Genomic DNA, 9012 nt, shown 5'->3' with positions numbered 1-9012 from the left:
TTGAAAGTGCTGTACCATTTGCAGATGTTCAGTGTCCTGGAATTCGAAATGTGCTTAAGTACTTATTGTTAGTATTCCCCAATTATTACAACAAATTCGACAACATTTGGAGTCAATTTTGGTTGCTTTCACTTTGCATTGAAGGCTTAAGCAACTCCCCTCGAGTTGCATGTTTTGTCTTGTATTTCAGCTGTCATTCAGCCTGGTTAAGTTCAGTTCATTTGCTCCGACATTGCACTGATTGCACTCTGATTTCACCCTACGACACGGACAGCTCCTCTGTGGCCCAAACTCACTGCTGATGGATTTGCTAAGTTCAATTTTGTTGACTAGTGTTTCTGATTTTCTTTTCCGCTGTTCCGCTGTTCCTCTTTTTGTTTTTTTCGCTTGCGAACAATTTGCGTTGCCAAAAGAAGTAAATGCAATGGAAGTAATGGCTTTTGGGGTGGGCGAAGCGAATGCGAATGCGTTTGCGAATGGGATTGTGGCTGTGGCTGTGGCTGCCTGTCTCTGTCATTTAGTGATGGCTGCAAACCAGGGAAGATAAAGAGCCACTGGCTTATCGAAAAGTGTATGTGTCCGCCGCTGAAAGTATAAAATGCATTTCCCTGTGTAACCATATTTGCATGGAGAAAGCATATTTTTCGAACAAGATTTTAGGGATTAGCTAGAAAAGTGCTGGGTAATCTCTGCGCTGCATTGGTATGCTTTTCGGGCACTTAGTTTTTATGGATTTTCCGGACAAAAGAATGCACTTTACCACAGTGGCCAATCGACGATGCCTGCTGGTTTTCACGTGCCAGGTTACAAATGATTTCATTCCTTCCTGGATGCACTCGCCGCACCATTCCGATGCCCATTCCCACTACCTCCGACGTGCGGCTTTCACTCACTCAAGTGCACACAACGGTGCCCGTCATAATAATAAATGAGTAAACCGCTTTCACGACTCTCTCTCTCTCTCTCTCTCTCGCTCTTTAAACCTCTGTCTCCGGAAAAACTTCAATTTGATTTTATCGCCGGGCCATAAAAGCAGAGCCCCGCCCATTTAGCACAGCTCGTCTCAGTGCTGAATGCAGTTCGGTCCAAGATGGACAATGGGTGCGGCTACTGCACGCAAAACATTTACGAACCATCCATCCATTCATCCATATTCCTCCTTCCGTCGATCTCTGAGACTTTAAGAGTCATGCCACAGCTCCGGTGGAAAATGAAAGCTCGAGAAAAGAGAAGCAGAAAGGCGAAATCAGCCTCTCTCTCTCTCTCTCTGCATGGATTATTTTTCGGACTTCTCTTCATGTTTTTGTGTGGCTTGTTTGCTGCTTGTAAAATGAGTAAAACGAGTTGTTACCTCGCTAGTTTTTGCGTTTAATTTCGATATGTTCCACGTGCCCATCTCTGGCTTGGTAGCAAATGAGAAAAGTGGAGACCAGCCAAGGAGATGTGCCAGAATGAGGTTGTGCTTCCTAGGCAGTTGCCATTGTCTAGGGAACATACCTGCCAGGGCAGCGATAAAAACTTGCCATTGTCCGTGCCAACTGTGCGCGGCGGAGTCCTCAACAGCGAGTCCTTCCATTCACTGCACGTTTCTAATGCGATGAATTGCTTTTTAAATTTTCCAATTTTCCAATTTTCCAATTTTTATTTTTTTTTATTTTCAAAACTACTCACAGACACACATGCACGGGCACGGGAATGGGCACGCACAGCTCGAGTAGATCGAGTGTTGGAGAGAGGAGTTGAAGTTTATTGATGGCAGTTTTTGTTGCTCTTGTCAGCGGACAGCAGTGGCCGACAGCAGTGGGACGTGACCGCTTACAGAGTACCTGTAAATACATACAGGCAGAGAAAACTGCTTTGGTGCATAAAAACAAAATAAGAGGTAGAAAACGCAAACACCCAAGAACTATTACATTAAAGTAGCTGCCATGGAAAGAATCAGTCGAATAATAACAAAACGTTCAATAACTCAGTGAGCAACAGCAGCAACAGCAATGTTAGCACCGAAGGCTAGCAGCCTGTTATCTCGCTCAGTTACAGCGCCTGTTACCTGTAACACTTGGAATGTTCAGGGCACCAGCTCGAGCAGAAGAGCAACAGCTATGTTAGCGCCGAAGGCTAACAGCCTTCAGCCTAACAGCCGATCACAGCTGCAGAGGCAGTTGGTGGTGCGCTAACATAATGTTAGTCAGAATAGCAGTGCTGTAACATTATGTATGTTACCGTTATGTATGGCCATTTCTCTGCCGAGCTCCACCAAGGAAAAACAATTAAATCTGCAGCAGCTACATTCAGTGCTACGAATATCTAATAATAGACACCATAACTAGTAATTCCATGTTCTGTGATACAAGACAAACATTCGGCAACCAGAGTGCCAGTTGGATCGTGTCTTCCCCCCCAGCAAATCTCCACTTCCGCTTTTCTTTGGCCTTTTTGCCAGGATTCACGCGTTAAGCCACGTTGATTTAGCAATGAACCAGGGGGGCAAATGGACAACAAAAGGGCGGAAGAAGTTATGGGGTGGTTCCCCATAGGGTAGAGCCCTGCGATGTTTGCCAAGGACTTTGACTTGCTGACACAACGAGTCTCTAATTACGCGCAAGCAAACAAACAAAATTGCAGGTGTCAAAACAGGGACAAAACACTGCCGAAGCAGTGGCAGTGGCAGTGGCAAATGACCCAACCGGGAGGACTTCTTGAGTCATTTGTCATATCAAAGGCAAGACGAATGGCAGTCCAAATCCTGCTCCTGCTGCTGCTGCTGCTGCTGCTGCTGCTCCTCTCCGTGGGAAACGCTTCTATCAGCGTGGAGCTAAACCAATTGGATGATTTGATGGCGGTGCCCACACGGGACCTGCCACAGGTGCAGCTGTGGCTGCGTCTGCGGCATCAGCATGGGGATGCCGCCAATGTGTATGTCCATTGGTTTCTGCATCGCTCCCAGCTGCCGCTTATCGTGCGGGTCTACGAGTGGGAGCAGAATCAGTGGCTGGACGATCCGTTTGGTCGGGAAAATCTGGTGCTGGTCATGACACTGGCGGAGCTCATCTCGAATCGTGGTGCAGCCGGTCCCAGCCAGCGGGCCGGCGTCTTTCTCTACATCCTCGCCGATCAGAGTGAGGCACTCACAATGCGGCAGCAGCTGCAGCTGGAGGAGAGCTGCCGACAGCTGTGGATGCGCCAGAAGATCTACAATCGCTACATTCTCTCCCTGGAGGGCATCTGGATCTTTGATCCGTTCCAGCGTCGGGCAGAGGCCTTCGGTCGCTTGGTTATCTACACGGGCCAGGAGCCGCTGTCCAAGCATCTCTTCCACGACATGGCCGGCTATCCGCTGCGCGTGCAAATGTTCAAGTCCGTCTTCACGCGGACGCAGCTGGACCCGGGCTCGGGCCAGCTGGTCAGTGTGACGGGCGTGGACTACCTGGTGGCCCAGATGCTCCGCGAGAAGCTCAACTTTACGCTGCTGCTGCAGCAGCCGGACAAGAACTACTTTGGGTGGGTGCTCCCACTCGAATGATTCATCCCCACGAATGATTCTCTTCTCTTCTTTGCAGCGAACGCAGTGCAAATGGCAGCTACAATGGGGCCATCGGCTCGATCATTCGGGATGGACTGGACATCTGTCTGACGGGCTTCTTCGTGAAGGATTATCTGGTGCAGCAGTACATGGACTTCACGGTGGCCGTCTACGATGACAGCCTGTGCATCTATGTGCCCAAGGCGCATCGCATACCCCAGTCCATTCTGCCCATCTTTGCCGTGGGCTATGACATCTGGCTGGGCTTCATCCTCGCGGCCTTTGGCTGTGCCCTCATCTGGCTGGCGCTGCGCGTGGTCAATCTGCACCTGAGGATTGTCAGGCTGCGTCACCAGCGGCTCTACAAGCAGGCTCTGGGCATAGTGGTGGACACGTGGGTGGTGTGGGTGCGCGTGAATCTGTCCAGGCTGCCCACGAGCTATGCGGAGCGGGTGTTCATTGGGTCGCTGTGCCTGGTGAGCGTGATCTTTGGGGCCATCTTTGAGTCGAGCCTGGCCACGGTGTACATCCATCCGCTGTACTACAAGGACATCAATACGATGCAGGAGCTGGACGACAGCGGTCTGAAAGTCATCTACAAGTACAGCTCCATGGCGGATGATCTGTTCTTCAGCGAAACGTCGCCGCTGTTTGCCAGCCTCAACAAGAAGCTGTCCTGGAACCACGACCTCTATGCGGATGTCATCGCTGATGTGGCCCGCAATGGGGGCAAGGCCGGCGTCTCTCGCTACAACTCCCTCATGCTGGAGTCCTCCCTCTTCATTTTGCTGCGCCGCATTTGGGTGGTGCCGGAGTGCCCCAAGTCCTATGCCATTTCGTATGTGATGCCGCGCGACTCGCCCTGGGAGGATGCCATCAATGCGCTCCTCCTGCGCCTCCTCAACGCCGGCCTCATCGTTAAGTGGATCGCGGACGAGAAGTCCCGTGTCGACATCGAGATGCGCGCCCGCACCCTGGAGGCCAATGCCGAGGCCGAGCTCGCGCGCGTCCTCACCATCGGTGACCTACAGTTGGCCTTCTATGTCGTCCTCGGTGGCAATCTGCTGGCACTGCTCGGCTTCCTGCTGGAGCACCTCTGGCGCAGAATCTTCCACTGAAGTTTGATGTTCCAATTACTTTATTTGCATCGATTTCAACACTCCCAAAAGCGTTTCTCGAATTTTTCCTTGCAGTTCTTTGACATGTCCCACAAATAAACAACCAAAGCAGAGGGCACTGCACACATATGTACACATTATGTATTTATGTATGTATTTATGTAGATACTTATGTAGAATTTGGCAAATATGCAAACTCATTCAGTCTGAAATTCGTTGAACATTTGCAACTTTTGCCTGCAACGTTTGCAAATTTCATTTGCCAAAGGCCAGCGGGCCAAATGAAAGCAGAATTAAACACACACACACACACACACACACACACCCGGGGCGCACCGGGCCCATATAATTTAGCCAAGTTAACAATGATACGCACCAGCTGCTGTTCTGGCGGCCAGGGGGAAGCAGTTGCAGGCAGCCTCCAAAATGCAGTTTTCAATTCAAGGTTCCCATTGAATTTGCAAAAGGTACAAAGACAGTGGCCACTGGCTATGAGCTACCAGCCACAATCATTTGTAAGTGGATCCACAAAGAGCTCTGTTAGTCCCCCCCCTGTAGCCGCTCACATTTGTTCGAATTACTTTCAACAAGTTAATTTTGTTTGCCTTTGTGCTGGTCTCTACTGTGCCCATGCCCAATGTGCTTCAGCTCACTCACAAATGCGTCAATCGGTCACATCCAATATGTGTTTATTTGGCATTTCAGTTGCTGCACACGAAATGACAATTAAACAGCCGCAAACAGCGACGCATCCGGCAACCAATGGTCCTGCTGGATATAACAGTTCATTTAAGCATTCGAATTCCCCCACACAAAGAGAGAAAAATGTTCATGCGGACCAGCTCTGGCACTGATGTCTTGAACATTGCCAATCATTTCAACATTTTCCACATTTAATTACAGTTGGAAACAATGCCAATTGTTGCTCAGAAGCTGAATCAGGGATGCTTTTCCTACGGAAACGATACGAAATCCTCCAGCAGGTGTCGCCACGGGCCTTCTGCAGTGTAAACAGCCATCAAAAAAATGTCATGAGGAAACCTGAGGAAAAAACGAGTTGGCAGCTCGTTCGGTAAGCAAGCAGGCCCGGTGCTCAATGTCAAAATCTTTACTTTTGTTTTCACACAACGGAAAGAAGCCGGACCAGCTGGAGTTTAACAATTTGAAAAGCTCCAACTATTCGCAGGAGAACGGTGAGTAAGTGTGTAGATTTGGGATGGTGAAGCGCATGATTGGCAGACTCCTTACAATTGCCGCTTTGGCTTTGCAGGTAGCAGAGCAACAAGAAAAAAAAACAACAAAAAAAGCGGCGAGCTCTCAAGGAAAATTAGAAATTAAATCAAGATGGATAAGCCTGCCCCTTCAACGACAAGCAAGGAGAGAATGGAAATCAAGGAGCGTGAAATTAGGGAAGAATCGCGTAAATTTCGAAAATCTGTCAGCGAGAAAATTGGCCAATTTGTCAAAGATGATAGGCCGTACATAGAGTTTGAGGCCGTGGATTGTAATCAGTACATGGCCGTTTATGACATTGCTGCGAGTGCTGGCCTCGTATCGCTGCTATTCGGTGGCCAATCGGTGGTATACAAGAATAAGCATTATCCCAGCGCCGATGAGATGGAGGCGCGAATGAACGGCGAAGGCTGGAACGAGAAGATAGCCCAGAAATATGCCGAAAAAAGAAAACTGCTAGTGGCCCAGAAGCAAACGTCTAAGGCTGCCGAGCCGGAACCGGAACCGGAACCGGCAGCCAAGAAGCCCAAGACTGCTGGTATCAAACGAAAGGCTAAGGCTATCGAGAACCCACCAGACGCCAAGAACAAATAGCAGAAAGGCCAGAGCTACTTTTTTTTTGGATTCCAACATAAGATCAACCAAAATGAATCATTTAAAAAGGAGCGCACAACAATAAACACATAAGCAAGCGTTATTTACTCTGTTTTTATTTAGTTGAAACTATTTTTATGGGTGGGGTGGGGTGGGGTATGCAGTGTGGATACTGAGTAGGAGGAGTAGCTCCTGCCGTCCACTCCCATACATAATTATGTATGCGTCTCGCTAAGGGTTACGTTTACGTGACGGGAATGCTTATGAAGTGGCCGGTGAGTTTTTCTGATTTAAACATCGCCCAAACTTGTGCTACTTGCTGTCGCTGTGGTGGAAAAAATGTCAGTTTAATGATCTCCTGAATAGGCAATGAACAATCACGTAGTAACTTTTCGCTGTTGGTCAGCAAGCGATCCTGACACATTTATGGCTTTGATTGACTTTCGATTTCGTGTCCACAGCCAGTAAAAGCCATGGCCAAAAAGAGTACGTAAGTAAACGGCACCACATGGATGAATCGGTTTATCCAGAAATTGTGACACCGAAAGACACAAATCGTACAATTGGTTGGATAAAAAGACCCACGGAGTAGAGCTGGAGTGGTATGCACTGCTGCTGCCTGGCGGCACATCGCAGAATCGTTGGAATTCCGAGACTGGAGCGGCTAAAAATAAACCAAGTCGAATGGGAAAAAAGTGGGAATCGAGAAACGAGAAGAACAAAATTACCAAATACAAACGAAACCGGCGCTGCGAGCGCGCTCTCCTTGAAAAACAACCAAAGAAAATTTTGGTTTATTTCCAAATCATAACTTTTGTTTATCTTTAGCTGGTTCTGGTGCTGGTTCTGGTCTGCCGTTGCCCGATTCTAAGCCAGCTGCGGCTGCTTCTTCTAGGTCTCTCCGCTCCTCTTCGTTCAGTTAGGAACTAGAGATGGCAAACTGGCATGAATCGTGCGTGACTGCACGTGCTAACAGAAATAATAACAAATAGTTCACACGAACTTGCATTGCTCTGAATTTAGATATTTAGGTTTTTGGTGCATTTTTATTTTTTCTTATTCCGATTTTTGGCGTATTCTTGGATACTTTTTCCTATTTCCTGAGTTGGTAATTACAGCTCTAAAAGCTAATGTAAAGAGAGACCGTTAATCCAGTTCGTGCGCTCTGTTTCTGCCTCGAAGATCACCATCTCTAGAGTGGGTTCTCGACTGTGCGCTGCTGCCTCGGGCCGCTGCTTCTGCTGCTTCTGCTGCTGCTGCTTCTGCACACAGCCTCTCTGTCCGCGACCGCATTCGGTGTCGTCGTCGTTGTCGTCGCTGCAGCAGCAGCCAACAGCCAACAGCCAGCCACAAGGCAAAAGAGCGAAACTCATTCCGATCCGTTCCGTTTTTTCCATACGCCGGCTAAGTGTATTTATTTTTAATAACAATTTTATTGCATTTGGCTCCATAATTCCCGTAGTCGCGCGTGTCTGTTTCTGTTCATTTTTGGCACTGCCGTCTAAAAATCTGATTAGAAAAACCATTCCCATTCAGTTGGTCAGCATTCGGTTGGCAGAGAGCGCCGCGTGCCGAAGTGAATTTTTAGTCTCCAAAGTCTCCACAGCTCTGCTCCTTGGCAACTACTCCCTCCTCAGCAAAGACTAAACTCTACAATTCTATTGCCTTTTTTTTTTGTGTGTGTAAAAAATACAAATTCATTGGTGATATTAAAATTAAATGCAGAAAAAACAATTAATTTTCACGAATATAATAATATTTGTTACCCGTGTTTTGTGTTATTGTTTTTTACGGTGAGTACATTTCACATACATTTCCCCTCTCTTTCCACTGCACCATGGTCACAGCGAACACTTTTGTTGGCCAAAATTTTTGATATTTTGATTCGGTTTGTGAGACCTTAACAGCTGCACTTTATCACTGCACGTGCATCTGTAAAGATCTCATCTATTTACATAAGAAAATTTCGGATGCGCAACTTGGACCACCTTTGGCCATACTCCACATATTTCTTTAAATATATGTTTTGACCCACAAAAGTGGGCACTGGTACCATAGTACATTGTCTCCAGCTGTTTTTGTTGTCTGCTTATGTAGTAGATTCTTGTAAGTTTTTGTTTTTGTCTATTTTTAAGTCGGTTTTTCTCTTTGTGACTTTGTGCATGTTTTCATACAAAACGAAAATGTTGTATTATTCTTGATAGTGAAAAATTATGGTAATTTATTTTGGCTAGCTTCAAATATCTACCACGACTAGTAAATACCCTGGAGCGTTCGATTTTCCTCGATGGCAAATAAATATTTAGTTAAGAATGGATTCAATTCTGTCTTTGCTTTGAACTGCTCAATCCTTCACATTGTTTTTTATGTATATTTGTATTGTTTATGTGTATTTCTTTAGAGATTTGCATACATCTATGGTTTCCGCATAGTATGATACATTTTTACATGTGAACACATCCAAGGAACTCAATTTCCCCTTTAGTATTTTGCAGTTCTGTGGTAAATAGTGAGTTCCTTCAAACACTTTCCCTAGCATACTTT

At 46.9% G+C, this 9012-nt stretch overlaps 2 protein-coding genes across 3 annotated transcripts; both read left to right on the top strand.

Moving 5' to 3' along the window:
* The first annotated feature begins 2731 nt into the window (after window positions 1-2731).
* On the top strand, window positions 2732-4641 carry LOC117588694. The gene is made up of 2 exons (XM_034280142.1): window positions 2732-3501; window positions 3561-4641. The coding sequence occupies exons 1-2, from the start codon at window positions 2732-2734 to the stop codon at window positions 4639-4641; spliced, it is 1851 nt and encodes a 616-aa protein (XP_034136033.1).
* A 1092-nt stretch (window positions 4642-5733) lies between these two features.
* Window positions 5734-6571, top strand: LOC117588461. 2 transcript variants are annotated; one of them, XM_034279749.1, is made up of 2 exons: window positions 5734-5834; window positions 5912-6571. In XM_034279749.1, exon 2 carries the CDS (start codon window positions 5986-5988, stop codon window positions 6466-6468), a length of 483 nt encoding a protein of 160 aa, XP_034135640.1. In that variant the 5' UTR covers window positions 5734-5834; window positions 5912-5985; the 3' UTR covers window positions 6469-6571. The 2 variants fall into 2 exon arrangements, with proteins under 2 accessions (XP_034135640.1, XP_034135641.1); XM_034279750.1 differs by having other exon boundaries at window positions 5734-5838.
* Window positions 6572-9012: the final 2441 nt, after the last annotated feature.

The sequence above is a fragment of the Drosophila guanche genome, unplaced genomic scaffold (assembly GCF_900245975.1).
Source record: "Drosophila guanche unplaced genomic scaffold, DGUA_6, whole genome shotgun sequence".
NCBI lineage: Eukaryota > Metazoa > Arthropoda > Insecta > Diptera > Drosophilidae > Drosophila > Drosophila guanche.
This window is presented reverse-complemented; position numbering and strand designations above follow the sequence as displayed.

What these genes read in the sequence shown, in the direction of transcription:
- LOC117588694 (XM_034280142.1), top strand. Translation starts at nt 2,732, where the DNA reads ATGGCAGTCCAAATCCTGCTCCTGCTGCTGCTGCTGCTGCTGCTGCTG. An exon ending in CCGGACAAGAACTACTTTGG is followed by an intron (nt 3,502 to 3,560) that starts GTGGGTGCTCCC and finishes TCTTCTTTGCAG; the next exon opens with CGAACGCAGTGCAAATGGCA.
- LOC117588461 (XM_034279749.1), top strand. Translation starts at nt 5,986, where the DNA reads ATGGATAAGCCTGCCCCTTCAACGACAAGCAAGGAGAGAATGGAAATC.